The 24,741-nt window shown below is 40.4% G+C and overlaps 1 protein-coding gene across 1 annotated transcript in view; it reads right to left on the bottom strand.

Annotated features, from left to right (window-relative positions):
* shank1 (SH3 and multiple ankyrin repeat domains 1) overlaps positions 1-24,741 on the bottom strand; it is a 175,153-nt gene that overhangs the window by 126,006 nt on the left and 24,406 nt on the right. The window contains 1 exon segment of the mRNA XM_062050244.1: positions 1,129-1,668. Coding sequence (XP_061906228.1) covers positions 1,129-1,617 — 489 coding nt within the window. The 5' untranslated portion in view covers positions 1,618-1,668.

Below are 24,741 nucleotides of genomic sequence, written 5' to 3'. Positions count from 1 at the left end.
GATACTACCTGATGATGACTTTTACGCAGTGAAAACGGAAAACAAAAATGGCGCAGCGTAAAAAGGGTTAGCCCACCAGCAGAATGGATGACGATTAATAATAATGATAATCAAATAAAATGATTGCTATTGTTATTAGAGATGTCCGATAATGGCTTTTTTGCCAATATCCGATATTGTCCAACTCTTAATTACCGATTCCGATATCAACCGATACCGATATATACAGTCGTGGAATTAACACATTATTATGCCTAATTTTGTTGTGATGCCCCGCTGGATGCATTAAACAATGTAACAAGGTTTTCCAAAATAAATCAACTCAAGTTATGGAAAAAAATGCCAACATGGCACTGCCATATTTATTATTGAAGTCACAAAGTGTATAATTTTTTTTAACATGCCTCAAAACAGCAGCTTGGAATTTGGGACATGCTCTCTCTGAGAGAGCATGAGGAGGTTGAGGTGGGCGGGGTGGGGGGTGTATATTGTAGCGTCCCGGAAGAGTTAGTGCTGCAATGGGTTCTGGGTATTTGTTCTGTTGTGTTTATGTTGTGTTACGGTGCGGATGTTCTCCCGAAATGTGTTTGTCATTCTTGTTTGGTGTGGGTTCACAGTGTGGCGCATATTTGTAACAGTGTTAAAGTTGTTTATACGGTCACCCTCAGTGTGACCTGTATGGCTGTTGACCAAGTATGCGTTGCATTCACTTGTATGTGTGAAAAGCCGTAGATACTATGTGATTGGGCCGGCACGCAAAGGAAGTGCCTTTTATGTTGATTGGCGCTCTGTACTTCTCCCTACGTCCGCGTACACAGCGGCGTTTTAAAAAGTCATGAATTTTACTTTTTGAAACAGATACCGATAATTTTGAAACCGATACCGATCATTTCCGATATTATATTTTAAAGCATTTATTGGCCGATAATATCGGCAGTCCGATATTATCGGACATCTCTAAATTATTATGTATTACGGGATCGGCACAGGTCGGGTGTTGAGGCGCAACCTGGGCGGCTTTTCCCAGGACGAAGATTAATATAATCGCTAATTATAGTCCACTTCACTGTTAAGTTTTTTGTTGCCATGGTTACAAGAAAAATTGTTTGGAGTTCAGCGTCCACTCACGGTTTGTTTGATGTCCGGGATGCCAATGCGGAACACCATCATGGCGACGTGGGCGTCCTCAGGCGGCACCGAGCTGGGCGTGCGCTCCTTTGGCCTCCTCTGTTGCTGATTGGCCGGCTGCTGGTGCGCGGCGCCCGGATTGGACGAGTAGGGGTTGGCCGCGTGTCCAGGGTTTGTGTGTCGGACTTGTTTGTCCCCGGGTCGTCCGACCACTTTGACCGACTGCCTCTGACCTTCGGCCCTGCCCGCCCGCGACAGGCCTCCTCGCCGGGCCTCTTCCACCATTTCCTCCTCCTCGTCTTCCTCCTCCCCCTCCAGCTCGCCGTTCTCCTCCTCGCCGTCCTCGTCGCGCTCGTTTCCCTCCATTTCCTCCTCTTCTTCCTCCTCCTCCTCCTCCTCCTCGTCCGCCCCTGGATAGAGATGCCGGTTGTTTCCCAGCATCCTTTGGTGCTCCTCGTCGCTGGACAGGGGGCTGAAGGGCATCGTCATGGCGACAGGGAGGGCGGCGCCACGGGCAACCCCATCATTCTCGGAGTGATCCTGCAATAGAAGGACAGGTTATTAAGGATGTGAAAACAAAACCATGGAAGAGGAGGTTTGTGGTACCAAGCGGAGTGATGGGGTCAGTAAGGGGCGGAGCTTGACACACAGCAGCGTGGTCAAAGTAAAACTGCCAGCCCCAGTGAATCATCAACTCACCATGAACCAAGACAAAATATACTATATTGCCAAAAGTATTTGGCCACCCATCCAAATGATCAAAATCAGGTGTCCTAATCACTTGTGACCTTCCAATTAGCCCACGTACAGTACGCAGAGAGCCATGCATCACCAAGTCCAATGCAAAGCGTGGGATGCAGTGGTGTAAAGCACGTCGCCACTGGACTCTAGAGCAGTGGAGACGCGTTCTCTGGAGTGATGAATCACGCTTTTCCATCTGGCAATCTGATGGACCAGTCTGGGTTTGGAGGTTGCCAGGAGGACAGTACATTTGGGACTGCATTGTGCAGAGTGTGAAATTTGGTGGAGGAGGAATTATGGTGTGGGGTTGTTTTTCAGGAGTTGGGCTTGGCCCCTTATTTCCGGTGAAAAGAACTTTGAATGCTCCAGGATACCAAAACATTTTGGATAATTCCATGCTCCCAACCTTGTGGGAACAGTTTGGAGCGGGCCCCTTCCTCTTCAAACATGACTGTGCACCAGTGCACAAAGCAAGGTCCATAAAGACATGGTTGACAGAGTCTGTTGCGGATGTACTTGACTGGCCTGCACAGAGTCCTGACCTGAACCCGATAGAACACCTTTGGGATGAATTAGAACGGAGACTGAGAGCCAGGCTTTCTCGACCAACATCAGTGTGTGACCTCACCAATGCGCTTTTGGAAGAATGGTCGAAAATTCCTATAAACACACTCTGCAACCTTGTGGACAGCCTTCCCAGAAGAGTTGAAGCTGTAAAAGATGTAACTACATCATATTGAACCCTATGGGTTAGGAATGGGATGGCACTTCAAGTTCATATGTGAGTCTAGGCAGGTGGCCAAATACTTTTGGCAATATAATGTATCTTCTAAAAGGTGATGCTCATTTCTGTTTCATATCTCGCAGTCATAACTCTTCTTCCTTTCGATCCAAACTCTTTAGAGAGTCGTTTGCGTTTCAGGTCATATCGTTACCACGTTCCGTCTGCTCAGCATCTTAAAAGCACATTAACCTCGCTGACCCCTCATTCTATCACGCAATCAGCGCCAAGAGGGTTAGCATAAGGTAGGCTAATTTTGAATAAAGAGTGAGAGAGAGCGCCAGAGTCATAGAAGAAGCAACCGGTGGGCACGGGGGGCTTAATTGAGAGTGTAACAGAGCGTCGTGTCCCTAGCCCGCCCCCTCACTCACCGGGTCTGTTGATGAGAGTGTTATGGATCCCAGAGCCCATTTTTTATTCGGGCTCCAGCACTCTGGAATTCCCTCCCAGCAACATTTAGAGACGCTACCACAATAGAAGCAGTTAAGTCCCACCTTAAAACTCAATCTCTATCCTGGAAATAGACCACGTTTTAGACCAGTTGACCTGCCGCTTTTCTGCCCTGTCCCCCCCCCTCTCCTGCCTGGAGAGGATACCAGGTGACCATTCAGTTCAGTTTCAGTTTATTTGGAACATGCATACGATACAATGTAATGCATCACATATTTCCAGTTGTTTCATTACAGCATGTCCGAAAAGGAGTAGGAAGAAGCAGAGCTTATGTAATCCTACCCCTTTTCATTCCATAGCAATTTGTCCCATTTCCTTGTTCTCTGTAACAGAACAGTGACTAAATGCATAATAAATTAGTCATATACCATAGTAAGTAAACAAATATTAAATACAGAAATGATCTTTATCTCAAAAGAAAAAAAAAGGGTTTTCCGATGTTCATCATAATTATTGTTCTGTTTATTTTGTGAACACGTGTAGTTTGAACAGTCTCTTAAACTGAATCATATGAGTACTTCGTTTGATTTCTTTGGTTAATCCGTTCCATACTGATATACTAAAGGTTTTAAGTGTTGTACGAGCATACAAATGTTTTAAATTAGATTTTCCTCTAAGGTTATATTTCTCCTCTTTTGTTGAGAAGAATTGTTGTACATTCTTGGGTAGCAGGTTATAGTTTGCTTTGTACATCATTTTAGCTGTTTGCAAATGCACCAAATTGTTGAATTTCAATTGTTTTGATTCAATAAATCAGGGGTCACCAATCTTTTTGAAACCAAGAGCTACTTCTTGGGTACTGATTAATGCGAAGGGCTACCAGTTTGATACACACTTAAATAAATTGCCAGAAATAGCCAATTTGCTCAATTTACCTTTAACTCTATGTTATTATTAATAATTAATGATATTTATCTTTGTGGAAACACTGATCATCTTAATGATTTCTCACAATAAATATATATAGAAACAGATAAATATCAATATGCAACACTTTATTTTTATATTTTCTCTAAGTGCACATTTTTCAAATTGAACATTTTCAAATGATCACTTCTAAGACAGTCTTGTGAAATCACAATATCCCATTTTAACTAGCTAGCCACTAACATTTTTTAACAAATCATGAATTACTTTGCACCATGTTTGTACAAATAATAACTCATGTAAAATACAAAAGTCAACTCTCAAATTTTGAAATAAATCATGTCACACTTTGAACTGGACACCAAATCTGTTATCTGTTTCTTTGTCAGTTAGTGAAGATCAAGTCTTTAAAATATTCTCTTGGATTTTCAAATTCTATTTGAGTTTTGTCTTTCTTAGAATCAAAAATGTCGAGCAAAGCGAGACCAGCTTGCTAGTAAATAAATAAAATTTAAAAAATAGAGGCAGCTCACTGGTAAGTGCTGCTATTTGAGCTATTTTTAGAACAGGCCAGCGGGCTACTCATCTGGTCCTTACGGGCTACCTGGTGCCCGCGGGCACCGTGTTGGTGACCCCTGCAATAAATAATATTGGATATAGAGAACATACAAACCCTTTATGTTTTATTCTAATTGATCTTTTTTATAACACAGTTGGTGAATGAAGCGCACATTTGTAGTTGTTTCCCCATATTTCTACACAGTGACTCAGATATGGTAACACTGGCGAGCAGTAAAGAATATGTAGTGATTTTTGGTCCACAACATGTTTTGCTTTATTCATTATTGACGTGTTTCTTGCCACTTTATGTCGTATATTTCTTACATGAGATTTCCAGTTCATTGTATCATCTGTTATTACGCCTCTTCCATGCACAACAACAGGCATCTCTGCTGAGCTGACCGGCTGATGCTGGAAGAAGATTCACTCCCACCATGACTATATGCTGGTTTCCCAACACATTAGACTCCCACATTGTCTATTAAATTAACAACTAATTAATTTAACAATCATAATTCAACAATTCAATTACTGTACTCAATAGAAATCCATTGCATCTGGGATCCCTTCTTAAGGTTTCTTCTTTTTCTCCATCTGGGGTTTTTTAATTGTTTTCCTGCCTGGATGTGGGTTTGGATAAGGGGATGGTCGCTGCGAGTTTGCCTGCTTTGTACTGGGATGGTCAGTCATTCATTATTAAATTCCCAAGTGCTCCCAAGTAACACCAACACTAAAATGTTTTGTTTCGCCTTAGTGAGAGTATGGCACGCTCACTATCTGTATTGGCACTGCATTGATACTGTGTTGGTGTTTTCATAATGGTCATCTACTGGATTTAAAAACTCACTATGTTTGACCTGCAAATAAAATAAACAAAAGGTAATATAATATATAAAAATATATATATATATATATATATATATATATATATATATATATATATATATATATATATATATATATATATATATATATATATATATATATATATATATATATTTTTTTTTAAACAAATAGCTGTGCAGAAGTGAATAATAAATGCAACTCTTTGACCTTTTTTTTTTTTTCATTATTAATATAAATTTGTCAGCTTTTTGTCATTTCATTATGCCCTCTCTACGTTTACATTTTGATAGAGGGAGGTATTTTTTAAAATTATTATTTATTAATTTTTTAAAGTTCTGTACATTTATATGTACATGTAAATTATGTATCGAGACAGATCTATTAAGAGTTTGAGCAGAAATATGTCATATAGGAACTAACTATACACAATAAAACATTAACAAAATGCTGCGTCACATGAATGTTTTTTGAAGTAATACCTTTGTGACATGAAAAAAACAAGTAATGTAAAAAAATTAATAAAACTTGCGTTTATTTTTTGATATTAAAATAAAACACAAAGCAGTTTGGCTAATGAAGATGAAGTCTAATAAAAAGGCTTTGTTCTTCTCTTGTTTCAGTGCAACAGTTTGGCCAACAAAAATAAAGAGGAGCGACACCTCACACATCGAATACACAATCTTCACAGTCTTCGTTCAGTTTGATTATATGACAAAACATTTGAGCTAGTATTGATGTGTTTTGAACGTCGATACAGTTTCCAGTAAATAAAAGACGAGTGAACATCCCAGTTAACAAACTAAAGACTTTATAAACATGTTGTGATAAATAAATAAATGACGGGGTTTTGGTAATTAAAAAATTAGACGGTATTACTAACCGTCAGGAATTTTATTGTGAATTATCATTATACAGTTTACCGTTACATCCCTAGTCCTAATTGTTTAGGGCATTACGGAAAATGACAAGGGCTGTCGCTGCTTTTTTGTCGCAGTTGCTGTGGTTAAATTGGAGCCCTGAAGGGCCATGTACTGCAAAGGCAAAGCATGCAGAAGGTAATTTCTTATATTGTATATTTTTTATATTATAAGCGACAAAGCATATTTTAATATATTATCAAAAGTTCAGCTTTTTTTTTTATTACATTGCCTTTTTCTGTTGTTTTTTTTGCTGAATTTGATTTGAAAATATGCTGAGGGCAAACAAAACTCAAGCTGTGGGCCGCAAATGGCCCCCACAGTTTGGACACCCCTGATCAACACCTATCTTTGTGGTCAGGGGTTCCTAACCTTTTGACCTCGCGGACCAACTTTTCCCCCACAAAAAGGGATTCAAATACTAACACTGAATTAGTAATCTTACTCTAGTCTTGATTTTAAACATATTTAATAATTATATCGTACCTACTCACAGTTTAGCAGGATAAAGATTGTCAAATGATATGAAAGACTAATATTAAGGCTTAGGTCAGACTCAAAAACTGATGAAAGTTGTTTTACATACAATTACATAGTGCTAAAATAAATAAATCATAACTAAATTAATAAATATTTATTAAAAAAACGGTCAATCAAATTAAAGAGTAAATTAAAATATATCTTCGCCACTTTATAAAAAAAATGTGTGCTTAAGAAACTTCTCTATGACTATCTCCAGACCTCTCCTGTTTGTTTGATATTGTCATTACTGCCACAAGTGGTGGAAAAGTGTATTACAGCGGAGTACCACTGCATCCCATACAGATCACAGTCGAGAAACATATTTTTTAGCGATCGTCTAGGGGGCACTTGCAGCCCAAAAGTGGTTAAGAAACACTGATCGGTGACAAGGCAAATTACTGTAATATTTAATTTAACCCCCTTAACATATTTAATTTCTTCTTTACCAATTTTAATATAATTCCACCAACTTAGACCTCTTTGGAGGTATTGACTTACCATATCTTTAAAAAAAAATGTGTACACATGTTCATCATGCACGGAAATCATTAAAAGCAGAAAGCACAAGTTTGGTTGTCAGTTCCCATTTTTGAGGGGATTTAAGCCAATTTTTGGAGCCAACAAATAAGAAGTTGCGGGCCACAAAAGGCTCTCGGGCCACACTTTGGACACCCCTGTTATAGCAGTTGAGACTAATGGGTGCCTGCTAGGATAAGTGGTAAGGATAAGATAAACTAGGTGGAACAATTGCTATAATGTTTGATTGGATTAAAGCCAGGCTAGGTCTGAGCTAAGTTAAGCTAAGTGGAAGATAGAAGGTAAATTTACATTTGCACGTTAGTTCATTAAAATGATTAAGAGTAAAACAAACAGTTTGGTCACAAAAGCTGATACACTTATGTCTATATTAAAGCTTAATTGAAAGTGAACATTGTGCTTGTAGGTCAATTAAATCTGACAGGAATGTTCAGCTCCACATATTTGTAATTTAATTAACATTTAGAAATGATTGCCTCTGACAGCTTGAGTTTCATCCACCGAGTCACTCTTCTTCTGGGCTAGTCGAAAAAATGACTGATGAAAACGTTCCGGTTTCCTCTGCTAGTCATTTGATGTCTCTATCCTCGCTGCTGCTGCTGCTGCTTCCTGGCTATCCCCCAATCAGATTGCAGCTTTGTGTTGGTCATGGAAGTTGAACAGTTGACTGACAGGTCATTTACCCAATCAGAGCCATCAACAAGATGGCCATTGAGCTGGACGTCTATGACATCAGCACTGTTATGTCATCTGATTGGACGCTGACAGATCGCGCCGCAGTCAAAGCTCGCTAACATCGTTTTAGCTAGCGTTCATCATTTATTTATCTAGTCCGGCGGTCAGCAACCCGCGACTGTTTCGTGCCGCCCTAGTGGCTCCCTTGAGTATTTTTAAAAAAGGATTGAAAATGGAAAAATATTATTTTTGTTTCAGGACAAACATGACACAAACCTTCCCAATTGTAAGAAACCCCACTGTTTAATATGTACTTGGTAGGGGTGTAACGGTACACAAAAATGTCGGTTCGGTACGTACCTCGGTTTAGAGGTCACGGTTCGGTTCATTTTCGGTACAGTAAGAAAACAACAAAATGTACATTTTTTGGTTATTTATTTACCAAATTTGCAAAATCTTCCACCAAAAATATTTTTCTTAGTGGAATATGTGATGTGAAGTAATGGGAACCTTGGATAGGTCAATAATTCATAATAACATTGATTTGGATTAAATATTAAGTTTTGAGCAATGACAGTTTGAAAGAAAAAAAAACAGCTTTGTTTTATTAGTCAACATTGCAACTTTTTCTAAATTACATTTCACCTTTAAGCTTTTTTATTTCACTTTTGTTATGTTTTTGTTTATTTTAATAGCATTTTTAGAATGTGCCGTGGGCCTTTAGCTTTAGCTGTGGGCCGCAAATGGCAAATACACGTACCGTTACACCCCTAGTATTTGGTGAACATTGTTTTGTCCTACTAATTTCGGCGGTTCTTGAACTCACCATAGTGTGGACTGTGATGCAACAGTTTGTTTACATGTAAAATCTTCAACTACTTTTTGTAGGACTCATTTTGTCCACCAAAAGTTTTATGCTGTGCGTTAATGCACAAAGGTGCGCTTTGTTGATGTTATTGACTTGTTGGAGTGCGAATCAGGCATATTTGGTCAGTGCATGACTGCAAGCTAATCAATGCTAACATGCTATTTAGGCTAGCTGTATGTACATATTGCATCATTATGCCTCATTTGTAGGTATATTTGAGCTCATTTAATATCCTTTACTTTTATCCTCTTTGTATATAAGTTTTGCATGTCTCATGACATATCTGAATGTAATATTGGCTGCATTTTAGATAGTTGTGGGCCATGTTGTTCCAGACCACAGCTAACATAGCTTGCCAAAGATTGTAACAAATCTACTAAAAGAAGATGTTGTTTGTTGTTTTTTTATGTATATATTTGTACCATGAATTGATTAACGTGGACCCCGACTTAAACAAGTTGAAAAACTTATTCGGGTGTTACCATCGACCCCAAAAGGGACAAGCTGTAGAAAATGGATGGATGGATGTACTGTACTGTGCAATCTACTAATAAAAGTTTCAATCAATCCACTCCCTCGCTCTCTCTGTCTCTGCCCCTCCCTCACGAATGCTGCTGCGTGCGCACACCTTCACAATTTGTTTTGTTTTTAACCCCTTCTTAACCCTGGACGTACATTGAAAATACACGCAACCCTAATTCAAAACATTTGAGGCATTTAAGAAACCCCGCCCGAACACTCCCGCAAAAGAGGACATGAACGGGGAAAAGAGGACGTATGATCAGTCTAGTTATTATTGTAAATCCCACATTTGTTATTTCCATGTACATTCTGGGTGTCTCCTTCAGTAAAAAAAATTCCAATTCCAATCTGTTTTTTAAGGCGGTCTGTCATATTAGCATGCAATAAGACATTAGTTCAAGTTAAAGTTAAAGTACCAATGATTGTCACACACACACTAGGCGTGGCAAAATTATTCTCTGCATTTGACCCATCACCCTTGATCACCCCCTGGGAGGTGAGGGGAGCAGTGGGCAGCAGCGGTGGCTGCGCCCGGGAATCATTGTGAAGTTTTGTATTAGGGTTCCTAAACATCTGATATATCGGCCCCCAGGCACATTTGTTTCTCAAAATTTGGCCCCCCGAGTGAAAATAATTGCCCAGGCCTGCATTAGAAGGTGTACCTGATGAGGTGGCTATATGGGTCAACATAAAACAGACAACACGGTAAGTTTGTTGCAGTTTTGACCTACTAAACGGATATCAACCAGTTACCTCAGTGACGCCATCAAATGCCTGATCCACCAGCAGTTTGACATTTAACCGACACGCACAAACAGACACATCTTCATGTGCGCTCCCGCGACTCCGCCCTCCCGTCTATCTAGGACATGGCGGTTGTATAGATAGACGTTCTCTGTGTCTCGGTCCCCAGGACATTTGACTGGGAGACTTCCAAAGAACAGATCGCCCCACTTTCCCGCCACTAAAAGTGGAGCGGCCAAGTTCCCTTCCTCCTCGTTTGACATCAGCACACAAAGCGGCGCGCTGGTCCAACCACGCCTGGCTGGTGTGTTTGCACGGCCCAGGACCGCTGTACTCTTGTCGGACTAAAGGGATCAACCTCTTTAGTACTTCAAGGCCAGTGAGGGAAGTCATGTGGACCGAGGGGAGCGTGAGGAGAAGTCATGCACGTGCTCCTTTTTACGCAAGTTGTGATGTAACAGCCTCTAGAGGGAACGGCGAAGGGGCGGGGTTTGCAGCGGCGTCCCGTGACACCTGAACCAGCTCTTGTTTCAAATCATACAGTAAAACCCATGTCTATGTGGAGAACTCATAAAATCCCAATCCACAGTGTTCTTACTATTACAAGAAACTGCCTGCTTATGTAACAGCCAACACACACTTACAACTGTGACTACTACTATGGGGGAATAATGAACAACAATTCAAAGTGATAATCATGTAATCCTACAAAACCCCATTTGTGGACAAGGAAAGACACAGCCATTGACGCACGTTCAATCGCTTTGTTGACTATGAGTGAACACATTCAAGCAACTCAGTGGCCTTGTGGTTAGAGCGTCCGCCCTGAGATTGGAAGGTCGTGAGTTCAAATCCCGTCCGAGTCATACCAAAGATTATAAAAATAGGACCCATTACCTCCCTGCTCGCCACTCAGCATCAAGGGTTGTAGTTGGGGGTTAAAACACCAAATTATTCCCGAGTGCGGCCACTGCTGCTGCTTACTGCTCCCCTCACCTCCCAGGGGGTGAACATAGGGATGCAGAGGACAAATTTCACCACACCCAGTGTGTGTGTGACAATCGTTGGGACTTTAGCTTTAACATTCAACAGTCGTCATCAGGACGAACATAGCTGAGCTAATGCTAATGATGTCACGCGCCACTTGGCGAAAAGCACCGCCTTTTAAAAAAGGCACGCACTACGCTCTCATGAAACATCTCTCAACTGTATACGCCGGATATTTGAAAGTTAAAAAAAAGCAATGCGTTACTTACTTTCCCTAAAAAGTAATTCCATCCATAATTCAATTACTTCTTTGGGAAAAGTACAGAGTAACTGGATACATTTTCCGAACACAGGTCATTTTTAAAAAATGGTACCCGGATGGATGGGTTTCGTATGTGTGCCACAACTGTAGTAGTGAGTTCCTGTTAAGTGCTAAATAAGCTTCAAAATAAAAGCATGGCAGTACTAACCTGGATTCTACAACAATGACTATGATTGACTGCTCCGTTATCGATTTAAGTAGTTTGAATGTCATTAAAACAGTTAGCTACATCTTTTGACACTTCTTCCACTCCCGTCCTTGCACACTACAGCGCTACAACAAAGATGACATAGAAAAGACGCTGCCAAAGGTGAGCCATGTAAATAAAACCGCCCACAAAACGGCGCATTCTGAAGCGACTGTCAGAAAGCGGCTTGAAGATGATCTGTAAAACAATCTATGCAACATTTTGACCAAATAACCACCATTACATGTTATGTAGACCACAAGGTAATGTATTACATTTAGAAAAATATCATAATATAACCCCTTTAATGCGCCTTATGATCCGGTGCGCATTTTGTATGAAAAAAAACCTGTGCGCCTTAAATTCCGGTGCGCCCTATGGTCCAGAAAATACGGTACTTTGCTTGTTGCTTTGTTGGTGTTTAAAATTGCAACATTTCTCAGAGGGAGTTTGGTTGAATGCTGCTTGAGTGATTGTTTACGTGTGTCGGTGTTTAGTCTGCGACATGACGTCACCTACAACAAAAGGTATCAAAATATGACCGCGTTTGATTCCACGTGAATCAATTCGGTCGGTGCCTATCAAAGTACAGAATTCCGTACCCATCCCAACCCCCGCAGGAAACGATGAGCTGAGACAATACAGTGCAGAGGAGTGAAGCCCATCCAACTATTGACACTCCACAGGCCAATTTCCTGCGACGTGACTTGAAAAAAAAAAAAAGACTAAGCCTACAAAACAAAGTACATCTTTGAATTCATGGCTGTCATAAATGTAAGTTGGCAGCGTCTCACTCGCTCTCTATTTTAATGCACTCTCCAGGTCACCTGCTGCTTTATTATTATGACAGGACGCTGGACGGCCCTCGAGTCGCAGGTTCCCCATCGATTAACCCCAAGTCGCATCGTTGGCCAGGGCCTGTCGCGTCCTGACAGCTGCAGACTACAATATTTTACAGCCCGCTTTGCTGACACATCATTATGTGGTAATCGCATAAGCGAGTATTCTTTTGTCGGCTTGCAGATCAGCTCGACTGTGAATTGAGCGGATCACGATTAAGTCCATGTAGAAGTGCAACAGTAATTTTAAAAATGACGCTATAGATCGAGGCAAGTTTTAATGTTTTGAATGGATTGCAGACCCTAATTCAGGGGTGTCCAAACTTTTTCCACTGAGGGCCGCACACTGAAAAATCAAAGCAAGCGGGGGCCATTTTGATATTTTTTTTAGTTTAAAAACCAATACAAGTATAAAAAATATACATTAAGGCCTCCACTCAGGCTTGATCCCGGGGACTCCAAAGGGTTTTGGTCCAAAAAATATTTAAAATGTGTCATTATTCAGTATTATTATCTCTAGATCAACATTAGGTCTATCTGTCAATATAACGTTTTTAAAGATTTATGTTGCTCTTTTTGTCAAAGAAAACCCTGTTTTTTATGGAAAAAACACAAAATATGCAATATTTTCACCCAACAAAATTTTTAAGAGGAATATTTCAGATTATATAATAATTGGAGCCTTAAAAAGGGCAATAACTCATAACACCATTGATTTTAATTAATTCTTATTTTTTGAGCAATGAAACTTAAAAACAAATCACACAAAAATTATTGGGGAACCAAAAGGGTCCTACATTAAAGTGTTAAAAAATAAATTATACATTTTTTTTACTGTTTACTTTTAACACAATAATCAATTATACGTTGTATTGTTGTTTATGTTTTTTGTTTGTTTGTTTTAGGCCCTTCTTTAAAAAAAAAGCTACATTTTTTTATATGGCAAACACAAAATATGCAACATTTTCCCAAAAAAATATCTCAAAGTGCGATATTTAATGTGACGTAATTGGAGCCTTGGATAGGTCAATAATTCATAATAACATTGATTTTGATTAATTATTATTTTTTAAAGAAAGAAACAGCCTGCATGGCAGCTTTGTGTTATTAGAGTAAACATTGCAACATTTTCTTGTTACATTTCACCTGTTTGGTCTTTCATACCACTTTTGCCGTACATACATACTTTTTTTTTTTTTTTTTTTTAAATCGTATTTTAAAATGGGCCGTGGGGCCATTAAAAAATGACCTGCGGGCCGCAAATGGCCCCCGGGCCACACTTTGGACATCCCTGCCCTAATCAGTAATGCTTTGCACGCGAACACAACACGATACATGACTGATGTTAGAGCTGGCTTGTAGAAAATATAACTGTACTGTAGTGATGGGCAACTGACGCCTCAGTGAGTGTGTGCCACACTCACTGGTTGCATTGAACCTTTGTTGACATTGTGGGCAAAAATTTGTAATTCAAATTTGTCCACACTAGTCGGTGACGTCATCGCTACTGCTTTTTCTGGACAGTACGCAGTAGGGTTGTACGGTATACCGGTATTAGTATAGTACCGCGATACTAATGAATAATTTTCGGTACTATACCGCCTCTGAAAAGTACCGGTCCCGCACCCCCCCGCGCCCGCGTCGTCGTCACGTCAGTCATTGCTGGTTTTACGAGCAAAGGAGCATGTTCGGCAGCGCACAATCACGGAGTACTTACAAGCAGACACAGTGTGTAGACAGAAAAGGGACAATGGAAGCATTTTGGCTTAAAAAATGAAATTATAACACTGAAACGCCCTCAGGAAGAGGTGCTTTAAGACATAGCTAGCTAGCGGCTAATGTCCATCCGCCGTCTGCAGTTTTTAGCTACTTCTAAATCACTAATCCTCGCTTCCATGGCGACAAATAAAGTAAGTTTCTTACAAGTATCATCCCTGCAGGACAAGGAATAGCTAAACATGCTTCACTACACACCGCAGCTCACTGGCGTCAAAATGTAAACAAACGCCATTGGTGGATCTACACCTAACATCCACTGTAATGATACCAAGTACAGGCACGTATCTAGTTGATACTACTATGATTACGTCGATATTTTTTGGCATCAAAAAAACTTTCTTTCGTTAAAATTCATATTATGTTTATGAACTCAGCAAATATGTCCCTGGATACGTGAGGACTTTGAATATGACCAATGTATGATCCTGTAACTACTTGGTATCGGATTGATACCCAAATTTGTGGTATCATCCAAAACTCATGTAAAGTATCAAACAACAGAAGAATAAATGATTATTACATTTTAACAGAAGTGTAGATAGAACATGATAAAAGAGAAAGTAAGCAGATATTAACAGTAAATGAACAAGTAGATTAATAATTCATTTTCTACCACTTGTCCTTAATTAATAATTTTGACAAAATAATTTAATGATAAATGACACAATATGTTACTGCATATGTCAGCAGACTAATTAGGAGCCTGTTTGTTTACTTACTACTAAAAGACAAGCTGTCCATTATGTTCAATATTTTATTTAAGGACTAAATTGTAATAAGAAACATATGTTTAATGTAATCTAAGATTTGTTGTTAAAATAAAGACAATGATGCAAATTTTTTGTGGTCCCCTTTATTTACAAAAGTACCGAAAAGTATCGAAATAATTTTGGTACCGGTACAACACTAGTACGCAGTAAAGCAGACCTTTGTTTTTATGGGAGGACGTCTGTAACGTGGGAGCATTTAAAGCGGCGGCATTTTGGACATTTGAAGGATGCCATCTGTGACGCTCCTCGGCAAGGTAGTTAGCGTGTTAGACTACTCTCTAACAACGTAGAGAGTTTTGTGAAAAATGGATTTAACTATAATTTTAGCCAAAGTCCACCTGCTAAACTTAACTAGATATACATATGTACACTATATACAGTGGAACCTCAATTTACAAACCTCTCTATTTGCTAACTTTTAAATGAACAAACATTTAGATGGAGTCAAATATGTCTCCGTGTGCGAACCATGCCTCTGTGTACGAACGCTTCATTCATTCATTTTGTGTTCCGCCTGCAGGCAAAAAGCAGGGCGCAGCATTTTTGGGGAGGCGGAGCATTACACGTCACTTCCTGCGCATTACGGTACACTATTAGTCACTTTTACAGCGCTTCAGCGTGTGTGCCTTTTCTGTGGTTTTTCACCTTTTAACAAATTTTGTCCATTTTGCTAACTTGATGAGTCCCAAAAAGACAATAGACCAGGGTGGAAAGGAGGAGGCAATCACTGTGGAGTTAAAACAAACAAAAAAAAAGACTATTTGCAAGGAGTAAATTAACGGCGCTCACACGTATGGAGGAATCAACAAAGCAGGCTTTGTATCGCAGCAAGTTTTAATTGTGATAAGACCGGACTTTTCTGGAAAAATATGCCAGAGCAGACTTATTTCACAGCGGAGGGGAAGAACTCTCTCTCGCTCAACACCCCTCCTCCCCCATGGGTTCTTCCATTCTGTTTGCGACAATAATGTAAGTGGATTTTACTTTTGTTAAATGTTAATTATTGGAGCAATGTAGATTTTCATGATTTCTGATCATTTGTGAGGTCACCAAAGGGACTTCTGTGTGTGTGCGCGTGTTGTTTTGGCTTCTTAATAAACAATCGCCTCCTTGTTATGTTTGTTTGATATAGAGTACTGTGTAGCACTATGTTGTGTTCATAGTGTGCAATACTTCACTAAAATATGGACTTTTGTCGAGGCTGGAGCCAATTATTCATAAATAACATTGTTTCTTGTGGAGAAATATGCTTTACTATACGAACTCTGTTCAATAACCAATAAAGGGAGGTTCTGTATTTTATATACCGGTGTGCATCTTTTTAAACACATCATCACAAAATGCTCTTTTATTCTTGAGGAAGTTAGCTTTGGCGTTTTTTTAGTTTGTTATTATTGCTTCTATTTTGTTGTTCTTAGTTTACATGAAAAAAATATATTTTTTTTTAATCACTTTTCCTGCCCTGGCTTTAAAATGGACAACATTTCAATTGAGCTAATAATTTTGTAACAGTCTAATGAGCAGCACAGTTGCAGTATAAAAAAATGTTTCTGAATTAAAGTTCATTTTTGGCATCTTTAAGTCCATTCATTTAAGTCCTAATTGTTGGCACATTCATTAAAAAAATCTCAAGATGAATTCAAAAGGTTAGAGCCACTGGATATACTTAATTTTTGATTAGTCGACTTATCGCTAAGAATATCGGTATGAATATTTTTGATTGTGCCCTAATTTACACTGCGTTGATATTATGTTAGTGTTTCATAACAGCGCCATCTGTTGGATTTAAAAAGTCCCTACAGTACATTTGAGCTGCAAAAAAATGAATAGTTAGCAAATGTAATTGTTTTTTCATATCATCAAAAAGCCAAATAATGAACAGGAAAAAATAACATTTAACCCTTTCCTGCAATGAGAACAACGATCCAGACTTCTACATTTTTCCTTTTTCTTAGTTCCATTTAGATTGATGATAGCCATTAAAAAAAGATGTCAAAGTCGCACGCCACTACTCTGACTTCTTTCAGTCACAGCTGTCCCTCAATAGCCGAAAGATGCACTTCCTGGTAAACACAGTTTTGCGCTTCACAGTCCAACGACACAAAAATTGTATCAGTCACATGTTTTTTTTCTTAAAGTGACACACGCACAGAGGTATCAAGAAACACGGTATCACTCCTTGTGTTTCATAACACATCCCTGCTTCAGCATCGTTTGACCCATGCAGAATATTACAATTCCATGCAGCTTATATAGTCGGGCATCCATCTGGACACCTATGACTGAAATATTTTGAAGCAGGCAATGTTTTGTTTCTTTGCTCTTTACAAGAATGTCTGGAAAACTACAGAAGGGGTTTCTTGGTAAAACGCAATAACGGATTCGGGATTTGTTCAAGTAGTGATTCATTTTCAGGACACAACGCATTGCATTGCATTGCCTGTAATGGAAAAGTTGCCCCCACTAAGATGGCCGCCATGTAGGCTTATATTGACTGCTCCAGCACGTACTTCTATCTATGTTTCCTGCTGTTTCTGTGCCTCTGCTCAGAGCGCTGGTTCCCGCACCTGCTTCTGGTTGTCAATCAGGAGGCTTCTTAGGCCCTGCGTCGTCCATCTGGTTGTTTATGCGCGGGCTGTTATCCTACCGCCAAATGTTTTAATCTCATGTGGTCCACACTAGTGCTCCCTCAGTTTTCCCCAATAAAAGTACTTTTTACCTGCAGATCTGTTATGACTTGTCATGACCGGTTTGGACTTTGTCTAAAAAAAAAAAAAATCGATACCCATCTGAATCGCGATTATTATTCATCCCGATACAAAATCTATACATAATTTTTTTAAATAGATTAAAAAAAAAAGTTTTGTAAAACAATACATTTTTAAAAATACGTTTTTAGGCCATCTCCCTGCAATCAGAAGGCGCTTTTCTAACCTGTAACCGGTTTCAAAAATATTTTATTATAATTATTTTACTAAATACATTGCAAGAATCTGTTTAAATTGAGAATCGGGTTGAAATGAGAATCGATTCTGAATTAAATAGTCACCCCAAGAATTGGATTTGAAATCGTTCGATGTCCAAAGATTCAAACCCCTATTATTTATGTTCCTGTGCCTGTTGCATACATGTTTTTCTGTTCACAAATAAATGTTTACCTGCACTTTGCCTGCCATCTCTGCATCCTGGGGTTAAGACCAACACGTTCCAAGCTTTGCAACACTGGAACGCAACAATGTCATGTCTTAAGTAAACAACCCGTTTATGTCTACTTTCGTTCTTGTCTACTTTCGTCTACCTGTGCCCGCCTAAGTCGATATAAATCTTGGCGTACAGTCGAATAAAAATCTTTGATCATCACCTGTTCCCCGCATGTGATGGTTACTTTCGATTTACGCTATGTTGACACCCGCTTATGTCGACGTCACTAAACCAGGCTTTTAACATAAACATTTATTTGCTAAACTCAGATTATTAATTATGTTCCTCTGCTTAGTATTATTTCCTTTCAAGTGCTCTTAATTTCAGTGCCTGCACTTCCTGTTTGTCACCAGCTCTCCGGTCTGAGCGCTGGCTTCCTCACCTGTCCCCGATTGGCAATCAGGACCCACTTGTTCCTGGTTGCCAATCAGGATGCTCTACATGCCAATCATAGTCATTGTTGCAGCACAGCTTTCCCTATAATTGCTTGATCGTGTTTTGCCTTTTTGTACACTTTCCTGTTGCATTATTTTTTTTTGCTCACAAATAAATGTTTACCTGCACTTCGCCTGCCGTCTCTGCATCCTGGGGTTAAGACCAACAGGTTCCTAGCTCTGCTACATTGGAACGTATCAATGTTTTCTCTTGTCTTAAGTCAATAACCCGTTTATGTCGACCAACTCAACGAGTCGTTGTCTACTTTCGTCTACCGATTAAGTCGATATAAATCTTGGCGGGCAGTCGGATGAAAATCTTTGACCATCACCTGTTCCCCGCTTGTGATGGTTAGTTTCGATTTCTGCTATGTTGACACCCGCTTATGTCGACGTTACTAAACCAGGCTTTTAACATAAACAGTTATTTGCTAAACTCAGATTATGATTTATGTTCCTCTGCTTAGTATTATTTCCTTTCCAGTGCTATTAATTTCAGTGCCTGCACTTCCTGTTTGTCAACAGCTCTCCGGTCTGAGCGTTGGCTTCCTCACCTGTCCCCGATTGGCAATCAGGACCCACTTGTTCCTGGTTGCCAATCAGGATGCTTTACATTCCAATCATAGTCATTGTTGCAGCACAGCTTTCCCTATAATTGCTTGATCGGTTTTTGCCTTTTTGTGCACTTGCCTGTTGCATTATTTTTTTTCTGCTCACAAATAAATGTTTACCTGCACTTCGCCTGCCGTCTCTGCATCCTGGGGTTAAGACCAACACGCGCTAAGCTCTCTGCTACACTGGAACGTAACAATGTTTTTTCATGTCTTAAGTCAACAACCCGTTTATGTCCACCAACTCATCGAGTACTTGTCTACTTTCGTCTACCTGTGCTTAAGTTGATATAAATCTTGGCGTACATCCATCCATCCATTTTCTACCGCTTGTCCCTTTTGGGGTCGCGGGGGGTGCTGGAGCCTATCTCAGCTGCATTCGGGCAGAAGGCGGGGTACATCCTGGACAAGTCGCCACCTAATCGCACAGTCAAATAAAAATCTTTGATCATCACCTGTTCCCCGCATGTGATGGTTAGTTTCGATTCCCGCTATGTTGACACCCACTTATGTCGACGTTACTAAACCAGGCTTTTAACATAAACATTTATTTGCTAAACTCAGATTATTATTTATGTTCCTCTGCTTAGTATTATTTCCTTTCCAGTGCTCTTAATTTCAGTGCCTGCACTTCCTGTTTGTCACCAGCTCTCCGGTCTGAGCGCTGGCTTCCTCACCTGTCCCCAATTGGCAATCAGGACCCACTTGTTCCTGGTTGCCAATCAGGATGCTTTACATGTCAATCATAGTCATTGTTGCAGCACAGCTTTCCCTATAATTGCTTGATCGGTTTTTGCCTTTTTGTGCACTTTCCTGTTGCATTATTTTTTTCTGCTCACAAATAAATGTGTACCTGCACTTCGCTTGCCGTCTCTGCATCCTGGGGTTAAGTCCGACACTACAGTGACACGTTCCAAGCTCTGCTATACTGGAACGTAACAATGTCTTCTCTTGTCTTAAGTCAACAACCCGTTTATGTCGACCGACTCATCGAGGCCTTTGTCTACTTTCTATCTTTGTACTTGTGCCCGCTTACGTCGATATGAATATTGGCGTATAGTCGATTAAAAATCGTTCATCATCAACTGTTCCCCGCATGTGTCCTGGCAAAGTAAATGTGTAAAAAATGGTTTGTTTCGATTTTGGCTATGTTGACACCTGCTTATGTCGACGTCAGTAAGCCAGGCTTTCAACATAAACAGTTATTTGCTAAGCTCAGATTAAAATGGCTGCAATGCAGCAAGTTGAGTGTGCTGCTTGTCCTCCAGAGTGCGAGCATGTGTTGGTTAAAGCGCTCTAATCTCCGTAGAAGCCGCGATGGCGCTGCGTCATCTTGGGAGCCGCGGAGCTGAGATCACATGCAAATAGCCTGATAATTAATTAGCCGCGTTCATCATGGCTGGTCCGTCTCTGCGGGACATGTGCGCCACCTCTTTCCAACACGAGCTGGGATACGCTCGCCGCCCAGGCGAGGGCCGAGTGGGACTTTTTGTTGGCGAGCTCCCCCGTAAATGAACAACAATGGGCGTCGCTGCAGGGGAGGAGGCCGCATGAACATATGAAGCGCTGTGAAATATTAAACGCTGGATTATGCTCCGCCGCTGCAGGCGCCAAATGGGAGCTTGAACGCGTGACAACGTCCCGCTGGCCCGATTTATTTATTTATTTATTTCTCCCGTAAAAGCGAATGATCCAATTTGCAGGTGCGGTCACGCTTACGGGAGCAGGCTGACTTTGAAGGCCCGTCAGGAGAGTTGGTCTTGAAGGAACATAGTTAATACTAAAACGGCCTTCTTTCATCTCCGTAATATCGCTAAAATTCGTTCCATCTTGTCCACTAGCGACGCTGAGATCATTATTCATGCGTTCGTTACGTCTCGTCTCGATTACTGTAACGTATTATTTTCGGGCCTCCCTATGTCTAGCATTAAAAGATTACAGTTGGTACAAAATGCGGCTGCAAGGCTTTTGACAAAAACAAGAAAGTTTGATCATATTACGCCTATACTGGCTCACTTGCACTGGCTTCCTGTGCACTTAAGATGCGACTTTAAGGTTTTACTACTTACGTATAAAATATTACACGGTTTAGCTCCAGCCTATCTCGCCGATTGTATTGTACCATATGTCCCGACAAGAAATCTGCGTTCAAAGAACTCCGGCTTATTAGTGATTCCCAGAGCCAAAAAAAAGTCTGCGGGCTATAGAGCGTTTTCTATTCGGGCTCCAGTACTCTGGAATGCCCTCCCGGTAACAGTTAGAGATGCTACCTCAGTAGAAGCATTTAAGTCCCATCTTAAAACTCATTTGTATAATCTAGCCTTTAAATAGACCCCCCCTTTTTTAGACCAGTTGATCTGCCGTTTCTTTTCTTCTCTCCTCTTCTCCCCTGTCCCTTGCGAGGGGGAGTCGCATAGGTCCGGTGGCCATGGATGAAGTGCTGGCTGTCCAGAGCCGGGACCCCGGGTGGACCACTAGCCTGTGCATCGGTTGGGGACATCTCTGCGCTGCTGACCCGTCTCCGCTCGGGATGGTTTCCTGTTGGCCCCGCTGTGGACTGGACTCCCGCTGATGTGTTGGATCCACTGTGGACTGGACTTTCACAATGTTATGTCAGACCCACTCGACATCCGTTGCTTTCGGTCTCCCCTAGAGGGGGGGGGTTACCCACATATGCGGTCCTCTCCAAGGTTTCTCATAGTCATTCACCGACGTCCCACTGGGGTGAGTTTTTCCTTGCCCGTATGTGGGCTCTGTACCGAGGATGTCGTTGTGGCTTGTACAGCCCTTTGAGACACTTGTGATTTAGGGCTATATAAATAAACATTGATTGATTGATTGAACCCGCTTACCTCCACACCACCGATGTCAACACAAGCGGTTGTCGACATAACCCAAACTGACCATTGCTTGTAACATTGTCCAAACCTAAAGAGAATGTGTGATAGTAAAATATTTTTTTTCAGAATTACCGTATTTTCCGGACTATAAGGCGCTCTTAAAATCATTTTTTTCCCCTCAAAACTCAACAGTGCGCCTTATAACCCGGTGCGCCTATTGTAAGGAATCATTTTGGTTGAGCATACCCACCTTGAAGCTATTTTATTGGGTACAAGGTGTAATGATACATGTGACCAGTAGATGGCTAATGGATTGCTAATAATCAAATGTAAACAATCAAATGCAGATACTTTTTCTTATGCCTTCTGATCGCTCTCTCTCTCTCTGTCTGTCTGTCTGTCCATATCCTACCCCCCCTCCACACCCCTTATTGTAAATAATGTAAATAATTCAATGTGATTATCTTGTGTGATGACTGTATTATGATGATAGTATATATCTGATAGTATATATCTGTATCATGAATCAATTTAAGTGGACCCCGACTTAAACAAGTTGAAAAACTTATTCGGGTGTTACCATTTAGTGGTCAGTTGTACGGAATATGTACTTCACTGTGCAACCTACTAATAAAAGTCTCAATCAATCAATCAATGGCAGTCAAACATAAAGAGAGGCTGCACTATGATGGCAATATGACTCAAGCAAACAACACCAACATTTTATATGTTCCATTGAAAATATAGAACATTACACACGGCGCTCATAAATCTATCAAAATGTTTTAGTACGACTTTGGTAAGCTATGAAGCCGCACCACTTAAAGGATTGTCGGCGCATTAAACATACAAGTCTTATTATGGTGTGTGTAAAAGGTAAGACATTATCTGGCGTTTTGTTTCGCAATATTATGCAAAAGCAACTTTTCTTACCTTCTGGTACCTGCTGATCTGTATTTGGGATCTGTGTAAATCCTGAAAAATTCTGCGCGTCCGCCTTTGTCGTCCGTGCCGACACCGTAGTCGAAAAGCTTCTTCTTTTTCTCGATCTTCTTGTTATGGGACATTCATCCTCTGCTGTTACCATTTCTAATATAAAGTAGTGTAAAGTTCTTACTTATATCTGTCAGTAAACTCGCCATGAAAGCGCTAAAACATACCGGTGTAGTGAGTTTACTGTCAGAAAAATTGTATGTAAATTATCAAAAAACTTTCCGTTCTCTGAGTTTCCAGTGAACACATGAGAGCGGTCTTTGTTGCACCAAGCAAAAGCTTGGAAAATTCCATTGTGTACGATGGGAGGAGACGGGAGAAGGTTGTCTATTGTGATCCAAGACTTGCCCAAGCTGAATCCAGGACCAGCCCAAGCCCGAGGCATTTTTCTTTTGTGTTAATGTGACTGAAAACAATGACTGTTTACATACTCCCCATTCCTTTAGAAACAGCTGTTGTTATGTAAACAGGGAAAGTCCAAATAAAAAGAGGTGGCGTACAAGCTTTCACCAGAGCGTGCTAAGACACTGTAAGAGGTTACAGGTCGACGGCGTCTCTCCTCAATTGAGTCCAAATTTAATTCTGTCTCTGTTTGATTCTTTGCTTCTTGTCTTGTTTAATAGATGTCATCAGTGTTTGAACCTGACATTTACATTATTCACCCAAGGAACTTTAGTTATTAGAGAGTTCAGGTCGGACGGTTTTTCACGGGACACATTTCCGGTGTGGTTGTTTCCGGATGAGGAGATGCTGCTCCGTTATTGATTTAAGTAAAGTCTGAATGTCATTAAAACAGTTAGCTCCATCTTTTGACACTTCTTCCACTCCCGTCCTTGCACGCTACACTGCTACAACAAAGATGACGGGGAGAAGACGCTGTGAGCCACGTAAATAAGACCGCCCACAAAACGGCGCATCCTGAAGCGACTGTCAAAAAGCGGCTTGAAGATGATCTGTAAAACATCATCTATGCAACATTTTGACCAAAGAACCCCCATAACATGTTATGTAGACCACAAGGAAGTGTTTTACATTTAGAAAAAAAATATGACTCCTTTGATGCGCCGTAAAATCCAGTGCGCCTAATATATGAAATAAGATTAAAAAATAGACCATTCCTCGGCAGTGCGCTTTATAACCGGTGCGCCCTATGGTCTGGAAAATACGGTATGCATAATGTACGGTGATTCTGGGGTTGGCATATAGGGGGCGGCGGTGTTTGCCTGCAAGTTACAGGCAGTCAGAGAGAAGAAGCGTCGGCGAGCGTCTTGATATAAAACACCAATGTCAAACCCAAAGCCCGGGGGCCAGATCTGGCCCACCACATCATTCTATGTGGCCCGCAATAGCCTGGACATATGCCTCAATAAAATACTTCATTTTTCTAGCTCTATTTTGACAGAAAAAAATACATGTACTACATGCAGTTGCATATCTTTTCAACTGTATTATTTAATAATGCTACAAATATCATGATACATTCCAATATCTCATTAAATATCTGCTTGACTTATGATTTCAAACCAAGTTATCCATCAATTGTATTGTACACAAAATTAGGAGGTAAAAAAGCTCAGTCACCAGAATTTCATCATAAAAAAAAACAACAACGGTCCCGT

The sequence above is a fragment of the Entelurus aequoreus genome, linkage group LG06, assembly GCF_033978785.1.
Source record: "Entelurus aequoreus isolate RoL-2023_Sb linkage group LG06, RoL_Eaeq_v1.1, whole genome shotgun sequence".
Classification (NCBI taxonomy): Eukaryota; Metazoa; Chordata; class Actinopteri; order Syngnathiformes; family Syngnathidae; genus Entelurus; species Entelurus aequoreus.
The sequence above is the reverse complement of the archived record's forward strand: the minus strand, read 5'-3'. Positions and strand labels throughout refer to the sequence as shown.